The 22,271-nt window shown below is 42.5% G+C and overlaps 1 protein-coding gene across 1 annotated transcript in view; it reads left to right on the forward strand.

Annotated features, from left to right (window-relative positions):
• SLC35D2 (solute carrier family 35 member D2) overlaps positions 1-22,271 on the forward strand; it is a 29,890-nt gene that overhangs the window by 366 nt on the left and 7,253 nt on the right. Inside the window, exons 2-8 of the mRNA XM_080917782.1 lie at positions 5,629-5,662; positions 7,771-7,857; positions 9,749-9,816; positions 15,219-15,290; positions 16,364-16,432; positions 20,254-20,356; positions 21,597-21,689. Coding sequence (XP_080773908.1) covers positions 5,629-5,662; positions 7,771-7,857; positions 9,749-9,816; positions 15,219-15,290; positions 16,364-16,432; positions 20,254-20,356; positions 21,597-21,689 — 526 coding nt within the window. The remainder of the gene's footprint in view (positions 1-5,628; positions 5,663-7,770; positions 7,858-9,748; positions 9,817-15,218; positions 15,291-16,363; positions 16,433-20,253; positions 20,357-21,596; positions 21,690-22,271) is intronic.

The following is a 22,271-nucleotide window of genomic DNA, read 5'->3' on the forward strand; positions in this document are numbered from 1 at the left end:
TGACTGAGCCTTCCTCGTGCTGTTATTACAGGTTGCAACGTTATAAACATAAATTATCTTGAGCAAATTGTTACCTTTTAATCTTTGTGGTGTTTCTGAGACACGGTTTCATGCACCCCAGGCTAACTTCTGGACTACCTAATAGTTTTCCTGTCCCCGCCTCCCGTGTGTAACACCACACCTGATTTATACAGTGTCCAGGAAGCAACCCAAGGCTTTCCACTCTTACCGAGCTACATCTCCAGCTCCAAGCGAAAGAAACAAAAATGTATGTTCCACCGATTTACATCTTGTGATGTTTATATAGGTTAATTATCAATTCTCAAATAACCATCATATTTCTAGAGAACCAGAACAAATAGAAGTTTACAAGATAAGGGGTTTGTTTGTTTATTTTTCTTTTCTTTTTCTTTCTTTCTTTCTTTCTTTTCTTCTTCTTTTTTTTTTTTGGATCAGAGTGGCATGCACTAGCAGCTGTATGCTTCTTTGAACATATCTGTCAATGAGATCCTATTTAATTCTACTGTGTGGTAGACTCCGGAGAGAACTGTGGTTTAAGTCTGGCCCCAGGAGTGATGGCTCTGCTTCCTGGTAATAGTCCATACTTAGCACTTTCCTTAGATGCAGAGACTACAAGCTTGGTATTGACCTCAGGCCTTGCCTGAGCTGCCACAACCCAGGGCTTTTTGTCAACTCCACGGGTCTGCCTTTTGTCTATTTGAGAAAACTCAGACCCATTTCGGGTCCACAGTTGTAAGTCCGACAGATACTATTGAGTACCTACTATGCTGAGCCCATAGTGGGTGCTGGAAAAATGGTATGGGACCATGTGGAACATCTTCGATGAAAGTTGTTCCGCTTCAACAGTAGTGAATAAACAAACAGGTTCAAGAACTGATAAATCTTTAAACTGATAAACTATCGAAACTTTAAGAAAAAAATCAAGTACTGACAAAAAATATATTCATATAATTTTATGAAGAAATGCTTTTAAAACCTGTACTTTTATCTCTGTTCTTAAAAATAAAGTTGTTTAATTTAAAAAAAAAAAAAAAAAAGAACTGATAAAGCATTTCAGATGTGACCTGAGAGAAGAGGGTGAGAGGTTGGTGCCAGAACACCAGGCAGAAGAGGGCAGCAAGAACTTGGTTTCCTGGAAGAGCAGAGAGAAAGTTGACATGGCTAGATGCCAGAAGGGAGTGACCAAGTACCAAGGAGACCCCAGAAGAACTATACAGGAGGGTGTGGACAGAGCCTTCGTTCATTCAGTGTGTGCCCCGGAAGTGACAGCCATGCCCTCAGACACAGGTAACTGAAGTGAGTGGAACAGGTTAAAAACCTTAATCTCATATCCTAGTGTACCAGCAATAAACTAGTACCATTGAGTGTGTGTGTGTGTGTGTGTGTGTGTGTGTGTGTGTGTGAGATAGTTTTCTCCTTCCGCCGTGTGGGTCCCAGAGATGGAATTCAGTTTGCTGGGCCTGGCAGCAGGCTCCTTTACCCACCAAACCATCTTCCCAGCATGGTACTCACATGAGTTAGCTCATATCTACCTATAACTTCATCTCCAGAAAATCTAACACCCTCTCACCATCATATGAATAAAAACAAGTATTTATGAAAAAAAAACCCACAAACAGTATGTTATGTTAAAATGAATATATACGTAAGCCAGTTAATACATACAGTATGAAGTCATAAAGGAAAAAGAAAACGTCAGGGTAGGGGTGAGGCTGTGGGTGATGCTTGCCTGGCCTGCCAAAAACTGGACTCAATCCCTAGTGATATACCATAGTTGGACACCCGTCATTTGGGAGGGGAAGCAGCAAGACCTATCAAGTTCGAGGCCCTCTTAAGCTGTAAGAGATCTTGTTTTGAAGTAAAATGAAGAAAATGAGAAGGGGCTGGAGAAATGGCTCTGCAGTTAAGAGCACTGACTGCTCTTGCAAGGTTTTGGTTTGGTTCCCAGCACCCTAAGTTGGCTCACAACCATCCATAACTCCAGTTCTAGGGAAGCCGGTGCTCTCCTCTGGACTTCTTAGGTACCAGGCGTGCACACAGTACACATACATATACACAGGCAAACACCTAAACACATACAATAAAATAAATCTTTCAAATGAAAATCGGAATCTACAGTTAAAAGCATAAGGGTGTCATGGGCCTGTTCGGCAGCAGCTTTGGTTCTGTTAGCCAAAAGCACTAAAGCTTGTAGGCTGCTGACTGGCTGCAGCATGAATGCCTCTGAGGAATACGTTCTTTTTGTTTCAGTAGGAGGCCAGTGAACAGTGGTCACTGCTCTGAAGGCAATGGGTGTCCAATACACCGGCCTTCTCATCTTTAAAGCTTTGAGCTCCAGACTCGGGGAGTATATAGTCCAGTGGTAAAGTGGACCTAGCATATAAATCTGGAGTTTCGTATCTGCCTAGCACTCAGGGGAGAGAGGAGGAAGATAATTATGAGTGAAGTCTTTACTTCAGGAAAACTAAAGGGCTTTATACTCCTTATAAATACAATTTTCTACCCTCCCTCCATTTCTGTAGTGTAATGCTATACATCCCGGCTCTGTTGAAATAACACTTGCTCTCTCATTTCAAGATTCTTCAGGCGCACATTGTTGAGAAGAAGGTTGGGGTGATTTTGTTACAACAAGCCATAGTAACTTGACCCCAGCAATAGCTGTTTGAGCAAGAGCGTGTGCTAGAGGCCGGAAGGAAGACGTTTTTTTGACAGTTCTCTGACAAGATTGTAGGCATGGGTGAAGCTCAGGGGGCTTCTTCTGCTCCGTTTTTGAATTATTTCTGGTTGGGGTACAAGCCCTGTGTGTAGTCTTAGCTTTTTCTTTAACAAGTTCACGCTATTGTCAACTTGACACAAGTTAGGAGAGCCATCTGAGAAGGGAAACTGAGGTTGAGGTGGTGCTTCCGTGAGATTGGCCTCTAGGAAGCCTGTGGTATTGCCTTGATTAGTGACCGATGAGAGGACCAGCACATTGTGGAAGGTACCACTCACTCTCGGGCAGGTGGACCTAGGGTCTACAACAAAACAGGCAAAGCAAGCCAGTAAGCGACATCCTCCATGGCTTCTGCTTCACTCCCTGCCTTGATTTCTCTCTGTGACAGGCTGTTACCTGGAAGGATAAGTGAAATAAACCCTTTCTTCCCCAGGGCCATGATGGTTTATCACAGCCCTGGAAATCTTAACTAAGACAGGAATTGGTATTGGGTCATAGGCCTGACCAAGTCTGACCATGTGTTTGGGGGAGGATGGTGGTGACATTTGAACTTCGGGTTGGAAGAGCCATCGAGTGATCACAACTCAGCGGGCTGTTCTGTGGAAGCTACAAATGTTGAGAATCATGCAGGCCATGGGAGTCTTTGTGGAGTTTCAGGGAGTAGCAAAGATTCTATCGGGGCCATTTATATGACTTTACATTTTTTTTTTTAAATTAGGAATCTTGTTTTCTTCTTGGTCAGCTAGAACTGAAGAGTCAGCTTTGGATAACAAGAAACAACAACCCCTAGAGCAAAGCCTTTGCTTTGCTGGGTCAATCAGTGCTGGTCAGTTGGGGCTATGATTAAGAAGTGTTTCCTCAGGGCCAGCACATAGAAGCTGTATTTCAGGGTAGGTGGGCAGGCTGTAAGTATTGAACTTGGTAATGTGTAGGAGTTTCCCAGGTGGTATTAGTTTTGAAGCCATGAAGGGTTTATAGCAAGCAGCTGCGACTTAGCACCTGGAGAGGCCAGGACAATTGTAATGCTATATTTACCTGGCAGGAGAGAGATCCTGTAAGCATGTAACCTTAGAAACTTTCTGGGACTGGAAGAAAAGCAGGGTTAGGAGCACCTTGAAATGTGTGTTCTGGGAGTCTGTGGTTAAGTGGTCACAGTTGTTACCGTAAGGGCAGTACAGGCAGACTGCCCATGAATATCTGTCTCTATAGCATGAATGTTTACTAATGACATTTAATTTTAAAAGTATAGAATATAAAAGTTGGGCACACCTGTAAGATCAGTGCTCAAGAGGTAAGGCAGGAAGATTGCTAAGTTTGAGGGCCACATGAGCTATTTAGGGTGCCCTTGTCTTATAAATAAATAAATACATAAATAAATAAATAAGTGCCAAACACAGTGACTCAAGCCTTTAATCCCAGCACTTAGACAGATTTGGTGGATCTGAGTTCAAGGCCAGCCGGGTCTACAGATTGAGCTTCAGGACAGGTAGAGCTACACTCAGAGAACTCTGAATTAAAAATAAAAACAAACAAAAAAAAAACACCCACCCCAGTTTTATTCAGTTTGACAAATATTTGCTCAGAACTTGCTATTGCATATTTGCTTTGTTATTCACCAGAGGCATATGTGGTGTGTGTGTGTGTGTGTGTGTGTGTGTGCCTGCATGCCTGATTTTTTAGGGTGCTGCCAATTCAAACTCAGGTCTTCATGTTTGCACAGCCCGCACCTCACCCAGCTCAGTCATGCTTCCTTACCTTTGCTCCCACAGAACTCAGTTCACAAACTGGTGAATGGGGGTTTTGGTGACACCTACCTTTTGTTCTCAATACTTTCTCAAGGGTAGCTTGGGACTACACAGGGAAGCTGTTTCAGCAACAAACAAGCACTCCTCTGAAACAACCCCACCCCCACCCCCACCCCAATGAACAAAGAATGATCTGTAGACAGGCAGCTGGGAGCATCTTATCGTTTTTGTCTCCTTGGAAAGGCATTCTGTCACTATTACTGAGAAGAATGGCAAACACAAGAGAAACCTTGGACAGAAACCATTTTTAAATGAGCGTAATTATTAGAATAGCTTCAGATTTGGATGGAGGGATGCTTGCCCTATTTGGGTCCTGGGAACTGAACTCGGATCCCTTGGAAGAGCAGAAAGGGCTCAGCCTTCAAGTTGGAATCCTTCTGCCTGATCTTGCAGTTAGCTGAAGCAACGGGTCTGCCTACATCAATAGACTTTATTCTTCTTTAATTTTTAGCTTCAGTTTACAATTTTCTCTGTAGAGGTGTCTTTGTGTTCCATTGCTGTGAAGAGGCACCATGACCACGGCAGTAATTGGGGCTGGCTTACAGTTTCAGAGGTTTAATCCATTATCACCATAGTGGGAAACATGTGGCATTCAGTCAGATATGCTGTTTGAAAACTAGCAGAGAGTTCTACATCCCGATTCATAGTCAGAGAGAGAGACAGAGACAAGGCCTGGTGTAGGCTTTCGAAACCTCAGAGTGACACATTTCTTCCATCAAGGCCCTTAATACTTCTAATTTCTTTAATTAGTATCATCCCCCGGTGGCTGAGCATTCAGATAAATTAGTTTTTTTGGGGGGGCTCCCTTATTCAAACTATGGCAAGAGGTCTTCCTGTATATGGTATCTTACATTTTTTATTTTTATTAGCCTTATTGTATCGCTCTGCTTTTTCTTATACTTTACCTTCACAGAACAAAGGGAAACCGTCAAGTTTAGCAACCGCCAGTTTTTTTTTTTTTTTTTTTAATGAAAAAGAAATGGATAAAAGAAAAAAGTGAAGTTTCTGTTGTCTGATGTCTCCTCGCAGTTCTTCCTTTCCTCAGGCGTTTCTGTGTTGCTAAACCGATTTGTTCTGTATTTCTTGCAGTTTTCCCTCGCCAATTGTTCTTGGAATTGGACAGGTGAGTTGAAAAATACTGAGGTTAACTAGCCCTTGGTATGCGAGCTATTTTAAGTGCTTTTGTTGAAGGCTGTGGTTGGCACACGTTGTCTGGACCTACACAGGCACGCCGTGGAACACCAGTGCCCCTCAGGTAAATGAGAACCAAAGTTTCAGGTAACTGCACTGAAGCGGTCCTTAAACTTGGGCATTCTCCGATGAGGGTAACTGAGTAAGTTCTAAAATCTGCACAGGAGATGAAGACTTTATTTTAAAAATAATAAGACTGGTTGTTTATAACATATCTATTATGTTCCAGAATTATAAGATTGTTGAGACTTATTGTCATTATTGTGTGTGTGTCTGTGTGTGTGTGTTCATGTGAGCACAGTTGCCCTGGAGTCCAGGAGAGGGATTTGGATTTCTTGTAACTGGCTACAGGTAGTTTGTAGCCACACAACATGGGTGATGAACCAAATTTGGGTTCTCGTCGGCATGCTCTTAACTGCCGAGCCAGCTCTCGGGCTCAGAACTGATCGGCTGTAAATGAAACAATTTGGTTGTGCTGACTAAATTAAAAAGAAAAAAAAATCTTTTTAAAGAGTTATTTTTAATCTTTATTTATTTTTGTTTTTCAAGACAAGGCCTTACACTGAAACTCTGGTTGGTCTGGACTGCACTGTACAGACCTGGCTGTTCTCGAACTCTCAGAGATCAGCTTGCCTCTGCCTCCAGAGTGCTGTGATTAAAGGTGTACGTCACAACGCTTGGCTGTGACTTATTTTATTTTTAATCACACATGTTCGTGTGTGTTTATATATATAGGTGTGAATGCAAGTACCCGTGAGATGCCAAATCTTTTAAGTCTAAACTTCATTTTAGAGAACCTGACCTAAGTTTAAACTCAGGTAAACTAAGAGGCTGGTACCTAGCATTAGTTTCCAGGTTGCACCCCAACAAAACCCAAGCCTAGCCACAGTCTTTAGGCTAATCCCCAACAAGACCAGCATTTCCAGGTTACACCCTCAACAAGACCAGTGTCTCCAGGTTATTCCCCCAACAAACCTGCACCCCTAGGCTACAAGCCCCCTCCCTGGCTAACAACCACCAATGCAGAGGGAAACAGAAATTAAGCTAAGATATGACTCCCAGAACCAGCCACAGTAGCTTTCCAATGAGATGCTTGCACATATACTCCTTGCTTTCTGCTTACTATAAAGCCTTGCCCCGTAGACATTTGGGGCTCCCCCACCAGGAGGGGGGCAAGCTAGCTCAAATGGAATAAAGACCCTGGTGTGAGTTGCCTCAGATTGGCTCCTGTCTGGTTTCTTGGGCATCACTAACATTTCCCTGGCACAACACCCAAAAGCCAGAAGTCATAGGATTTCCTGGAGCTACAGTCCCAGGGAGTTTTAGATCACCAGAAGTGATCTCTAAACTCAGGCCCTTCAGAAAAGCTGCAGGTGCTCCCAGCTGCCGAACCATCTCCAGGCCCCGAGAAGAAAAATCTTAATGCCGTTCTTCTCACAACAATGCCCTTTGACTTTCCTCAGGGCCTGTGTTTAGTTGTATAAAGCAATGAATCTTGTTTTTAGTGTGTATAATATACTTTGATCATCTCACCTCCAACTCTCCCTCTCCCTTACATCTTTCAAAAAGTCCCTGCCTGTTTTCACATCTTTAAATAAGTGCTTATGTGTGGAGTCTGTACCTTCCCACCCCCTTTGAGACAAGGTCGTTCTCTGCGGCCCCTTGTTGTCCTGGAACTCACTATGCAGACCAAACTAGCCTCAAACTCACTGAGATCCACCTGCCTCTCCTGGGGTTAAAAGCGTGCATCACCATTCCTGCCTAGTGAAACTTGTTACCTCCTTCCCTGGCCTTTAAAAGGAGAAGCTAACAGACCACACTCAGTTTGTGGGAAGTGTGGCTACTCTCTGAGGCATTTCTAGAACCCCTGAGGTAATTGACTATACATCTCCCCTGTACTTCTGAGGGGAGCCATCCAGCCAGGAAAGTGGAGTTTTTAGATTAGCTTTTGATAAACATTTGCTCCTGGGTCTGTCAAGGTACCTTGTACTGTCTTCCCAGAGGATATTTTTCACTAAGTATTTTTTTTTCTCCTTTTAGATGGCCACCACCGTAATGATACTGTATGTGTCCAAGCTGAATAAAATAATCCACTTCCCTGATTTTGACAAGAAAATTCCTGGAAAGGTATGTATTGGAACACTAACAAACACAACAAACAAAAAAGTAAGCAAACAAAGACATTAAAAACAAAAGCCGAACAGGATTTAAAAACTGCCCTGTAAGCAAAGCAGGGGCCTGTTCCATGCACTATGGATTACACTTCCTGCTTACGCTCAGTAGAAAGCTGGTTTGTTTTTTTTTTTTCCTTCTTTGAGGTTGGCCCTCATTATGTATCTTAGGTTGGCTTTGAATTAAGAATCCTTCTCCTTCAGCCTCTTAAGTGCTGGAAGAGAAAGTTCTTAATAAATATTTTATAAATAGATATCTACTTATAGAATGCAGTGAAGATAAAAAAAAAAAAAAAAATGCCCGGGCTGGGTTCGGAGGCCAGTCAGCGTGCAAGTGTGAGACCTGAGTTTGGATACCTTCACCCGTGTAAGCTCTACCTCAGCATACCTGCACTGAAGTAGAAGACGGGGAAAGTGAATACATGTGTTTCACACCCAAATACTCCTTGAGTTTTCAGAGCCAGGGTTTGCTAAGGGGCAGACTCTCTCTGTTACTGTCCCATAAAAGCAGCCCTGCGTGATAATATATAAACGGGTCAGTTATGTTACAATAAAACTTTATATATAAACAAGGCACAGGTCAGATTTGCCCTGGTTCCTAGCTTACTGTTTATGCTTTCAGATTTCATTTTATTTTAAACTGATAGAATCTATCAGTAAAGAATAGAATATTGATATATTGGACACATGTAGAAATATACATAGACCCAAAATTAAAAGATCTGACTTCCTTCTGGGAATATGGAGTTGAAACATTTTTTATCAGATAGTTGCAGGGAACCAGGAATGAGGCAGACATTAAATTCCTAGAGTAATTCTTTGACAGGTGATATGAAATAGCTGATGGTAGTTTTTGGATTAAGAGGTTTAATTAATTGAGGGCTGGAGAGATGGCTCAGCAGTTAAGAGCACCGACTGCTCTTCCAGGGGTCCTGAGTTCAAATCCCAGCAACCACATGGTGGCTCTGTTGTGTCTGAAGGCAGCTACAGTGTACTTATATATAATAAATAAATCTTTAAAAAAAGAGGTTTAGTTGATATTTCCTAAGGGTGAGGCCCTTGAATGGCTTCTTCATATATTTATAGTTGATAATCTTAGGATGCTAGGTCAGATATAAGGCTGGGAGTGGATGGCTTTCAAAGGGACTAAAAATAGCCCAAGATAATTTATTTTGTCTGCAATGTTTTAATTCTCTGTAATCTTGAAGTTTCCCTATTTGGCCTTCTAGAATCTTCATCACAGGGTCAACTTCTTCTGTCTTTCTCTTCTACCTTCTTCCTGTCTCCACTCCCTTCTTTGGGAACATAAGTTCAACAGTGTGGATTTAAAGTAAGGAGCATCAACAATACTTTATTAACCTGGGTTTGTTTTTTTGTTTTAACGTAGGTTCAAGTTATCCAACCAAAATTGCTTCCCAACAACCTAACTTTCCTGACTTTTACCTTCTTTGCTGTGGGCTGTGTTGTCAGTAGGCAAGACATCTTTGGTCTCAATGTCAGGATTTAGGTATTTCATCATGAAGCAGGGTTCTGTGGGCTTTGGGGTGTGTTCCACTTACTTTTTGCAGTATAATGTAGTGGCTCAAAAAAGTAACCTTTTTATAGTCACTCATGGTGATCAAAGGGTCTTGGCAAGGCTTGGTCAAGCAGTGCTGGCTTACAGCTCTCCTGTGGGGACATGAGGAAAACTGTATTGGTTAGGGGGCTTGTTTGTACAGGTGAGAGACGGTCACCCATCCGTCTCTTGCTGTCTCAGAACACACTCACATACCGTACACACTCAGCATACATAGACAGGGAGAACATGGGAACGAAGTTCTAACTGCATCTGTTTCCTTTTATTGAAGCTCTTCCCTCTGCCTCTTCTCTACGTTGGAAACCACATAAGTGGCTTATCAAGCACAAGTAAATTAAGGTACAGTTCAAGGTTGACCACCACCTGTGGTTCAAACACCCAAGTTTGGTTTTCCAAGGTTTTGCTCGGGTGTTGTCCTAGTTTGCTTCCTGTTGCTGTGATAAACACTATGGCCCAAAACATCTTGGGCAGGAAGGGGTTTATATTTTAGCTTTCAGGCTACCATTTCTTGAGGAAAGGCAGGGCAGGGACTGAAGAGGAGCCAGTTTTTCTGGTAATGCTGCTTACTGGCATGCTTCCTCTGGCTTGACCAGCTACTTTTCTTCCTGGGGATAACACTGACCACACTGGCCTGGGTCCCACTCCAATTGTCAATCGAGAAAACGCTGCGCAGACATGCCCTCAGGTCATTGTGATGGAGGTGACTTCTCACTTAAAGTTCCCTCTTCCCAGGTTTTGACAGCCAGCTTGGCCATCACAGGTGTCCTGTGGGAAGCAATGATGCTTAACACTTGGAAAAAGTATAGTTTTGAGTTTAATTTAAAATGTTTTAAGGAATGTTTAAAAGCTTATATGTTGCCCAGTGTGATAGTACATACATACCTTTAATCTCAGCCCTTGGGAGGCAAAGGCAGATGGATCTCTGAATTTGAGGCCGGCCTGGTTTACATAGTGAGTTCCAGGGAAGCCAGAGTTACATAGTAAGACCCTCTCCCAAAAAACAAGACAAAAGGGAAAAAAAAACCCAAAAATAAACAAAAGCTTATTTTGTTTGATATTTGTGTCTTCACATAGAATATGAGGTTCATATCTGTTAGGTAGAGGTTGATTATCTAGATGAGTTTGTTCATACCAATATGATCACGGTAACTTTGGCTTTATAGAAGCCGGAATATTCTGTCAGACTTGGTATAGATCATATTTGTCAAAGGAAAAAAATGACTAACAGACAATAGTTGTAGGTTTGGACTACAAAAAAATCCTATAGTGTTTCTGATTTCACCGCTTGGGCTGTTGTAATTTTATTAAAGGCTACTGTGAAAATTAAAATAAAAAAAAAATGCACTATCTTTCAAAACTACTAACTAGAAAGTGTGGTCTGAAACATAAAGATAAGAAAGTGAGACTTGTGCAAAAGCTGACAGATAATTGTGTGTGAATGCGTGTGTGCATGTGTATATGTGTATCTTGGGTGTCATGAATAGTGCCAGTTGTCAACTGAATAACTGAAGAGACGAACTTCAGGCACACCACGAGGGATTGTGTAGGTTAAGATTACCCTCCAAGAATGTCTGGGGAATTACCTTGATTATGTTAGTTGATGTGGGAAGACTCATGTTACTGTGGGTGAGAACATTCCCTGTGGGATCCTGGACCGTGAATGGGAAGCTGATCTGAGCATCAGCGTCTATTACCCTGTCTCCTGATTATGTATGTGATGTGGTCAGCTCTTCCATCCTCCATCTTACTTTTGGAGGTAGGGTCTTTCTCTAAGCCCACAGATCACTGATTGTCTAGACCAGCTGGTCCTCAATGTTGTGTCCACAGATGCCAATCCCTGGCTCTTAATTTGGGGGTAAAGAACCAAACCTAGTATCTCAGGATTTTGTGACAGGTACTCCACCTTCTGAGCCGTCTTCTAGCTGTGTTTTTTTAATTTTCTTAACAATGTACTTTGAAGTAACACATTTTTAAAGTCTCACAAATTTAAGGAAAGTATGTATAATATAAAATTGACCACTGTATCTGTTTTAAATGTACCATTCAGTCACATTAAGAACATTCACACCCGTGTGCAATCCTAGCATTTGGGAGTCTGAAGCAGGAGGGTTGCTGAGAATTCAAGGCCAGATGGAGAATTCATCTCCAGAGGAGTATACACACATACAGTGTAGCCATCACAAATCCATGTTTCAGAAATGTTTTTATCTGAAACAGAGACTCTGCATCCTTTGAACAGTAATCCCTTTAGTTTACTGGCAATAGCAATTTCTCAGTCTCCTTCTCCTCTTCCCTTCCCCTCCCTCTCTCCCTTCCCCTTCCTCTCTCCCTTCCTCCTCCCTCTATTCCCTTCCCCTCCCTTTCTCCCTCTCCTCTCCCTCTCTCCCTCTCCCCTCCCTCTCTCTCTCCCCTCCCTCTCTTCTTTCTCCCCCTTTTCCTCTTCCCCTCCCTCACACTCCTTTCCTCCCTCTCTCTCTCTCCCTTCTCCCCCTCTCCTTTCCTCTTTCCATCCTTCACTCTTCTTTTTCTCTCTCTGCTACTCCCAGTGTGTTGCATGCATGTGACTTTGCATGTGGTGTGTTGCCCATGAGAAAGCCAGAGTGGGTGTTAGAGTTCCTCTGTAACTCTCTCTCTTATTCCCTTGAGACAGGGTCTCTCACCAAATTGGGAGCTGACCTTGTTGGTGAGGCTGATTGGCTAGTGAGCTTCTAGGCACATAAAGCTGTCAGCCACGCCTAACTTTATATATAGGTGCTAGGGCTTTGAATTCAGGGCCTCATGTTAACATAGCAAGTGTCCTTACCCACTGAGCCATCTCCTTAGCCCCCAGCTACTGATGATCTCTTATTTTATGTAGCTTTGTCTTCCCTAGTTCACTCATACAGTTGTTCTTATTTCTTTATTCTCTTTCTTTTTTCAGTTGGGAGGGATCTGGAGTATCCCTATATTATGATGTTTTCAGAGTTCACCCGTGCTGTGGAATGTATCTGACTTTCTTTTAAAGGCCGAGTAATACTCCCTTTTACATGTGTATCCTGTTCATCATTTATCAGTCCAAAACATCAAAGTTCCAAGATTTAGTTATTTCTGACTTAGGTATTGCTTATTTTTGCAGTTCTAGACATTGATCTCATAGCCTGCTGTAGGCTATGGAAGTGCCCTACCACTGAGCTACACCCCTAGCTCATCTGTTCTTTATCCGACTGTGCTGTTAGCATTGTATCTAAGATGTTATTTGATCCAGCATCATGAGTATTCTTTCTCATACAATTTCAGTTTCTGTAGTTTGATCCTTGCTATCAGATCACATGTGAATATGCATATGATGACATACATACTCACACACATACATGTGGTTGGTGATCTGTATGTCTGTACGTGCCTGTGCGTGTGTGTGATTTATGTAGGAATTCAGTTTCATTCTATTCATGAGACTTGTAGATGTCCTGGCACCATCCGCTGGAAAGATATTTCTTTCTTCCATTGTGCTCTCTCACAACCCTTGGTAAAAATCAATCTACTGATCAATCAATCAATCATCAATCTGGGAGAGGTGGTATACTGGCTGGTTTTGTGTATTAGCTTGACACAAGTTGGAGTCATCCCAGAGAAAAGAGCCTCCCTGGAGGAAATGCCTCCGTGAGATCCAGCTGTAAGGCATCTTCTCAATTAGTGATTAAGGGTGGGGAAGGCCCAGCCCATTGTAGGTGGTGCCATCCCTTGGCTGGTAGTGTTGGGATTTATAAGAAAGCAAGCTGAGTAGCCAGGGGAAGTAAAACCAGTAAGCAGCATTCCTCCATGGCCTCTGCATCAGCTCCTGTTTCCTACCCTGTGTGAGTTCCTGTCCTGACTTCTTTTAGAGATAAACATAGATGTGGAAGTGTAAGTTGAATAAACCCTTTCCTTCCCTGACTTGCCTCTTGGTCATGATGTTTTGTGCAGGAATAGAAACCCTGACTAAGACAGGCAGTGCATGTCTTTCATTTTACTATTTGGGAGACTGAGTGGGGAGGACCACAAGTTCTGTGCCAGCCTGGGCTGCATTTGCCTGTTTCCTGTGTCAAGGCAGGTTTGCAAGCGTGGAGCACAGGTTGAAGAACACATAGCTAGGTGTTACAGGATAGGGAGTTACTGTTGAGCACATCCAAAGTTCCCACTTGGGAGAACGATGTTCCAGAAATAGATTGTATCGAGAGGTATTCAGCACATAAAATGAAAGGAAACAAGATAAAAGAAAAACCGTAATTTTAAGCCTTTGTTTTTTTTGTCCTTCGGTTCTATTCCATTAATTATATGTCTATTATTAAATCTGTAATAGTCTTGAGTTTCTGTAGCTTTGTAGTGAATTTGAAGTGTACTGACTTTTTGAAGAAAAAATCTCTCTCTGTGTGTGAGTGCATCTGTCTGCATGTGTGCTTGTGTGTGAGTCCTTTGGTCTGGAGAGATGGCTCAGAGGTTAAGAGCACTGTTTGCTCTTCCTTAGGTCCTGAGTACCATTCCCAGCAACCATATGGTAGCTCACAACCATCTATACTAGGATCTGATGCCCTCTTCTGGCATGCAGGTGTACCTGCAGATAGAGTAGTCACATACATAAAATAAATAAATCTTTTTTTTTTTTAAACCACCCAGAATCAGTTTTCTAATTTCACCAAGCGTGTCATGGGATTAAGCTCAGTAACTGGGCTTAGCAACTTTTTACCAGCTTTGTTAGCTAAACTGCCTTCCCAGTAGCCTAACTTCATTATTTTTTTTAAAAATATATTTGAAATGGTTTATTTTCTTTTTAGTTATGCATATATGTGCACGTATGTGCCTGTGAGTACAAGTACCCAAGAAGGGCAGAAAAAGATATCAGATCCCTGGAGCTGGAGTTACCGGTGATTGAGTTTCCATGCCGGGAGCTGGAGTCAGTTCCCTGTGCACGTTGGAAGATGAAATCAGGTCCTCTGGAAGCGCAGCAAGTGCTCCTAACCACTGAACCTTCTTTTCAGGCTCTTGACTAGGTTAATTCTTAAACATGGTTTTGGCTTTCTTGGTCTCTTGAATTTCTCTTATTAATTTTTGGAGTCAATTTGTCAGTGTCTGTGAAGAGAAAGCCAGGTGAGATCTGACAGATTTTTGCGTTGAATCAGTGGCTTAGTTAAGGTTTCCATTGCTGTGAAGAGATACCAAGACCACGGCAACTCTTACAAAGGAGAATATTTAATTGGGGCTGGCTTACAGTTCAAAGTTTCAGTCCATTATCCTTGTGGTAGAAATCATGGCAGTGTGCAGGAAGATATGGTGCTGGTGAAGGAGCTGAGCGTTCTATTTCTTTATCCATCAGCAACAGAAGCAACTATGAGCTTCACTGGGTATAGCTTGAGCACATAAGATCTCAAAGCCCGTCCCCACGGTGACACACTTCCTCTAGCAAGGCCACACCTACTCCAGCCAGGCCCCATCTCCTAGTAGTGCCAGGAATTCAAACACATGAATGAATCAATGGGAGGGCCATACCTATGCAAGCCACCACAATCAGTCTGTAAAAAAAAAAAAAAAAAAAAAAAAAATCGATCCCTATTTTATGACTTAATATGATTTGTTATATTAAGAAATATTACAATGAAATATTACAATGAATGTTAACTCATTATATTTAATTTGGATAACGACCTTAATTATGTTTACCGTGTTTAAGAACAAAAGCAGCAACTGACACTGTGTATCTGATGTTAGGGTTGAATCTTTTCTGACAGCTTGCCAATGTTCACCGTGCTCAGGAAATTTACAATTCCACTCACTTTACTCCTGGAGGCCATCATACTTGGGTAAGGTTTTTTTTTTTTTTTTTTTTCTCATTTCTTCAATGTTTTCCAAGTACTGTTTGTAGGAGTGGAGAGTATATTCATATATGCTACATGTGGGTCTGTGAGACTATGTATGTGCATGTAGAAGACTTGTTGATAGCCTATATTTTTCTCCATTGCTCTCCACTGTTGTTTGAGACACGACCTCTTACTGAACCTGAGCTCACTGATTGGCTAGACTGGCTGGCAGGCAAGCCCCTGGATCTGCCTGTGTCTGCTGCCATCTTCTGCCGTGGCCTATATTTTCACTTGAATTTTGGGGATCTGACCTCAGGTCCTCACGCTTGATGCTTGCTGAACAAGACTTTATCTATTGAGCCATTTCCCCAGTCTCTCTGTGTTATTTTTTTTTATCCCACAGAGTCTCACCATGGGGTCTTCTTTCTGAGTAATTGATTTGAGTCGCTACTTGCAGCCACTAATGAAAAATTCTTTGTTCATCAAAAAAAAAAAAAAAAAAAAAAAAAAAGGGGGTCACTTAAATGTTTATTTTACAACCGACAAATGGTGTGGTGGGAGATTATAACTTGGATGGAATAGTGACAAAGAGCTGCCCACAGACAGGGAAGCAGACAGAAGAGCAGGGGCCACAGTTCTGATGTACCATGGCAAGATGTCAGAATAAATTAAACCTCATAAATGTTGATATAGATTTGTCTTATGAGGATACTCAGGCTGGCCCCTGGATATGCAAACTTTGATTTTGCCGTAAATATTTTTGGTTAAAGGTACAGCGTTTTAAGCCTTAGATTGTGCATTGGATCCTCTTCTTTTTGTCCTAGCATCTTTCCAGGGGGGACAGAAAAATCACTTTATAATTAGATTAAATGAAATAGCTTAAGAAGTAAGTAAGTTTGGCCTGATTTTACATTTCCAGAGCCTTCTCTACGTGAACGTGTTAGATGTCAGGTTTTAGCTACAGAGCCACTAATGTCTATTTTCAGGGTTTTTTTTTTTTTTTTTTTTTTTTACTAACATAATAATATTTTTCTCTTTATTTTCTTCCCATTCCCTTTCTTTTCTCTTGACTGCAGGAAACAATATTCACTGAACATCATTCTCAGCGTGTTGGCCATTGTTCTTGGGGCTTTCATTGCAGCTGGGTGAGACTTGGCCCTGTCCTGCTGTTCAGTGGCTTTTCTGTGTTTTTGACAATAGGCAACCTTGTCCTGTGGATTTTCCTCCTCCATCTTTCTGCAGCTGGATTGAGCGGCTAGGAGGGAAATCTGTTGAGTGGGTGGCTTCCCTGTGTGTTTCTGTGAGCATCAAAAAAATTAAAAAAACCAAATGCATGGGCAGTAAGGGCAGTTGTTGAAAGTGGCCCAACACAACTTAAAATATTATAAGACATTTTTGGTGATTTTTTAAAAAAAATTTAATTGTGTGGGTCTTGAGTGTAAATTCTGTAGATGACAGTGTTCTGATGTAAGCATCACAGAACTATCCTCGACAAAAGGCAGGGGCCAGATTACTTTTGTCATTGCATGGCCTTAGTTTAAAAGTTTTATTTGAGGTGTTCTTAGGCATTTGGTTTAAAATAACAGAAAAGGGCTTGATGAGTAGCTCACTGGTAGGATGTGTACTTTAGGGTCCATGTTCATTCCACAGCCCCCACACACTCAACAGTTTACACTTCCACATCGCTGTTCATCACCAAAGGAAGTCAGGACTGGAACTCAAGCAGGTCAGGAAGCAGGAGCTGATGCAGAGGCCATGGAGGGATGTCACTTACTGGCTTGCTTCCCCTGGCTTGCTCAGCCTGCTTTCTTATAGAACCCAGGTCTACCAGCCCAGGGATGGCACCACCTACAATGGTCCCTACCCCCCTTGATCACTAGTTGAGAAAATAAATGCCTTACAGCTGGATCTCAAGGAGGTATTTTCTCAAGGGAGGCTCCTTTCTCTGTGATAACTCCAGCTGTGTCAAGTTGACACAAAAACCAGCCAGTACAGTGACCAAGAAACACATAAGTGACATCACTCTCTGGTCTGCACTTGTACCAGTGTACATACATGCATGCCAGCACACATGTGTGCACACATGCGTTTCTAAGTCTGGTGAGGAGCGGCCAGTGTGGCACCCGAGTGAGTTCAACTAATTTTGATGATCGATGATTGTTTCTAAAATCATCTAGACTTTCTCCAGAGCCAGCTTGGAGTGGTAATCCTGATTTGGAAACCCTAACTGGTCCATCTAGAGTCAACCAGTATGTTCATATGTATCCGTTAGCCAACCATCACCATTGTCCAACATCCTGTCTCAGGGTCTGAGCAGGTCCAGTTTATTGTTCCATGTGTCCTATTTAAGATGCCAATTTTTCAGTCCCTTCCAGAGATAACTTTCTGCCTATAAAAGTTAGCCAACCTCCGTGCGAAAAGTTGTTGATCAGATTGAGTTGGATGAGCCAGGTTCACCTGCCGTGATAAACAGGTCCCACATTTCACCATTTCTATATGTCAGATAGGCTCTGCCTCCACTGTGAACCCATTGCAGTCAGTGTTTATAGGTGGGTTCTGTTTACTGAACTCAGGGTGCCTACCTCAGACAGGGCTTCCTCAGTGATCCAAGTAGGAACAGGACTTATGGGGAATTCTGCACCGGCTCATAAGACCTTTTCACCCATAAGTGATTGGTGTTTGCTTTCTTGTATTTTATTCATCTAAGGAAGCCGAAGGGCTGGGAATGTTAGAGAGACTATCCAGGAAAGGCCACACTGGTGACCCTGCATATGCTGTACTTTGTATGGCATTGTATTCCTCATACCCTTTGTTCTCACTGCCAGTGAGCGACAGGTTTACCCATTCTCTGTTGGCGTTCTTGGCCACTGGAGAAGACAGGATTATGGCTCTAAAGCTCTCCTGGGAAGTACCTCTTCCTCATGCCTCTAAAAGCCTGCCCTTCTCTGCTTATTCAAACTTAGCAAAGCTTGTTTCACTAAATCTTTTTGTGTGTATGTGCAGTGCTCACATGTCTGGGCATGTGCGTGCATGCACACATGTGTGCGTGCGTGTGTGTGTGTGTGTGTGTGTGTGTGTGTGTGTGTGTACTTGGGTTTGCAGAGGCCAGAGGTCGACATCATTCCTTAGGAGCTGTCCATTTTGTTTCCTTTAAAAAAGTATTTTTTTCTTTTTAATTGATTTCTTTTTTGTAAATCACATGTCAAACACCCCAATTCCACTCATTTCCCAGTCCCTCCATCTCTGCCCTCCATCCTTGTAATTTCTCTGTACAAAAGGAAAAAACATCTTGCCATGGAAGCTGACTGAGCCCCAGTGATCCACCTTATCCCTTTCTCAGCTCTAGGATCACAGTAGGATGTCACCCATGTCTGGGCTTCTTTTTTAGGATTTATTTTATTTATATGAATACACTGGAGCTGTCTTCAGACCCACCAGCAGAGGGCACCAGATCCCATTACAGATGGTTGTGAGTCACCATGTGGTTGCTGGGAATTGAACTCAGGACCTCTGGAAGAGCATCCAGTGCTCTTAACCACTGAGCCATCTCTCCAGTCCTCTGGGTTTCTAATGTGGATTCTGAGGATTGAATTCAGGTCCTTGTGTTTGTATGATAAATACTTTACCTGTCCAGCCCCCTAAGAAAAAACTACAGACAATTTGAATTTAACACTTGAGTTACTCAAAGGAATCGTTTGCAAATCCAGACTTAGCTCCCTCCAGCAGTTCCTGCAGGTAACATTTATGAACAAGAAGCAAAATTAGGTGGATGGATTAACCAAAACATGCTGCTTTGGCCTCTGGGTTGTTCTAAACTCAAGGTAATTGAGAACTGAGAGCTATAAGGAGGCTTTGCCCTACCCTCTGGTTTAGCTTGCTTTTGTGGAAGCGGCCCTCTCCTGGACTAACAAAAGCAGCCACATCTCCTGCTGAACACAGACAGTTGGCACTCAGATGAGTTTGAGTAATTCAACTCTGAAATCACCTTCCCTACCACAGCTTCCTTGTGTGTTTCCCGCTAGGTCCCAGTTTGTCTTTGGCACTGAAACCTTTGCTAAAATATTACATAAATCTCTGTATCCAACTGTTTTGAGTTTCATTTTTGTGTGGATTACTGTGCATGAAAAATAGAAACACGATATTTATTCCCTCTTATGTGTCTGCTAAATTAGCTGGGAAGCAATGCTACTTGCCTGTGGCATTTATGTACTACGAAGGGGAATTGTCTGAGCTGCAGACCCTCCTGGGCAAATGTAGATCCTGTCTCAGTAACAACCAAGTAACCAGCTAGTTAACTAGTTAACTAAATTCACAAGCTCCAGGTATTCCTCCTAAGAGGATATATGGAAGGTTTATCTTCTGACTATATATATTATGGGGTAAGCAGGAAGTGTAAGGTGGGCGAATCACATCATGTGACATGGTTGTCTGCCTCATCCGTGTCTCTTGTCATTTAGACATTTTTATGTTAGTGCTACTTGTTTTGGAGGGAAATTACTGAGGTGCTTTCAGAATCCTGGAAGGAAGGAGGCTTGGGAGGCTTGCATAGGCTCACGGGGTGTGCTTTATTTACCCTTTGACAGACAAGGAACTGTCTGGACGCCAGATGGAGGTGTCCTCTCAGGCTGTCCCTTGGGGTGGGCAAACGGTGCCCTCAGGACAGCCACAGCTTACTAATTATTGTGCAAACCCATCAGTTAACAGAGGGTTTGCAGTTAAAGTAAGACAGTTCAGGTCCCCAGGTCTTAAGCTAAATGTAATTAAACATAGGTCAACCGGTCAACTGTTTTGTTCTCATGTGGGAGGAAATGGAGGAGCTAATGACTTGCTGCTAGGGGGAATAGTTGGCCTTAGAAAAGATGACATTAGCACTGCACAGATTTGACCAGGACACAGAGCAGCAAGCATGCTCTGAGGCCAGCGTAAGAGTGTCTTTACAATGTCCCCTTCCTGTTCTCCCTGCCAGCTCTGACCTCACATTCAACTTGGAAGGCTACGTTTTTGTATTCTTGAATGATATCTTCACCGCAGCAAATGGAGTTTATACCAAACAGAAAATGGACCCCAAGGTACTGGACCTTCCCTCCTGCCGCTCTACGTGCCATCTGGCTCCTGAAATGACTTGAGAAATGACAATGAGCATGTTCCATTGGCATGTAACTCGATGCACGCACGCCCTGTGATCTGGAAACTACTGATTTCTGCCTAATTATCTTGTTTGTATAAGACCTTGTTATTCTTGGCATTGCAAAGAGTTTGGTTGAAAATTAGATAGGGAGGAAAAGATGTCACTGTTTTAGATGTACAATCAGAATATATAATATATGTGCTTTTCAAGACATATATGAATATATATGTACATATGTATTCATGAATATATATGTGCATGTACAAGTTTATATTCATATGAACTTTGAAAAGCAAATTTATTATTTTTAAAGCAGAGGTGTTAATGACCGTGACAGATTCAGAAGGAGGTGGGACAGTGACCTGATGTTAGCTCTGAGGGCATTAGTCTGTGCCCTAGGTTTCCAGCTCTAAGCTCTGGTAGCTTACAGGCCATTACCTTTAAACCTTCATTTCTCCAATCGAGACAGCTGATGGTCATTTGTCACGTCCTCCAGTAGGAACCATTTCTTCAGATTGCAAGCTGGTGGGCTGCCTGTTGTGCTGCCTCAGCCTTCATCCAGCCCCAGCCGTGACCGGAAGCTGTCTGGGGTTAGCCAGCATATGGGTCTTTGTTCTGGGCTCTTTGTGCTTTGTGAGGGAGTTCTCCCTGACTGATGGGTGCTTTTCTGTGAGCTATTTTTAAAATCTGTATGCCCATTTGTTTCTTTGAATGGTGACAGTTTTACAAAAACAGGTTCACTGCCTTCCTGAAAATACAATATGTCACCCCCCCCCCCTTTTTTTAGGAGATGTGGGTGGCCACTTTAGTGAAAGCAAACATGGTAGGCTGCTATTCTTTAATGGTTGGAGCAGATGTTTTAAAAGAATTGGCCAACATTTTAAATTTCCATTATCTAATTTCAGATTTGCTACTCTGAATAACGAGCCAGAGTGGAGTGTTAGAGATGGGTGGGGCCTCAAGCCCTCTATTTTCATCCATTGTACACACACCTGTTGGTGCAGAACAAACATTTATTCCAAAGTTCTGACACAGTGTGATGGTCCATTTTACAACAGACATGGGCCAAAAGTCTGTACACTGCAGGCCTTTTACGCGTCCTAATTATGCATAAATAGACAAATTGGCCCAGGAGACATAATACCTTATGGCAACTGAAAGCAGTTTTCTTATTCTCACAGGAGTTGGGGAAATATGGAGTGCTTTTCTACAATGCCTGCTTCATGCTCATCCCAACTGTTATAATTAGCGTCTCTACTGGAGACTTTCAGCAGGTAAATATGGCCCGTGTCACAAACACGGTTAAGGTAGGTGAGGCTGAGTTAGGGTGTGCTAGGGTGAGTGTGTTCAATGGATCGTTGGCTTCCTTGTACTTCTTTTCTTTCTGTAGGTAAATCGAGCGTTAGCCCCATTGTTAGTGGAGAGCTGACTTATTAAATTCTCATATTCTAGGAGAATTTTGCCTCCTGATGTGGTGCTGGACCACCCACCATTTGCCTCTCTGACCTTTTCAGACTCTGGAGATTTAGACAGAGCTCTCTGAATTGAGCGATTTGCCAGGAACTGAGAGAGCTTTGTGGAATTATTATTGGGAAGAAAAACTATAATTAGAACAATACATTTAAAGATCTAAGAGCAGTATTGTAGGACTGGGGACGTAGCTCAGTGGCAGAACATTGGCTGGCACGAGCAGGACTGAGGGTTTGCTCCTCAGTGCCACAAATGGAAGGCGGGACCAAGATATATTTATTTTCTCTCAAATGATAAAATGCAAAAGCATTTCTCTCGAATGTTTAAAATGCAGCTCATTTGGGCTGAAGAGATGGCAGCTGTTGCCCAGCCTGATGACCTGAGTT

The sequence above is a fragment of the Micromys minutus genome (genome assembly GCF_963924665.1).
Source record: "Micromys minutus genome assembly, chromosome: 1".
Taxonomy (NCBI): Eukaryota; Metazoa; Chordata; class Mammalia; order Rodentia; family Muridae; genus Micromys; species Micromys minutus.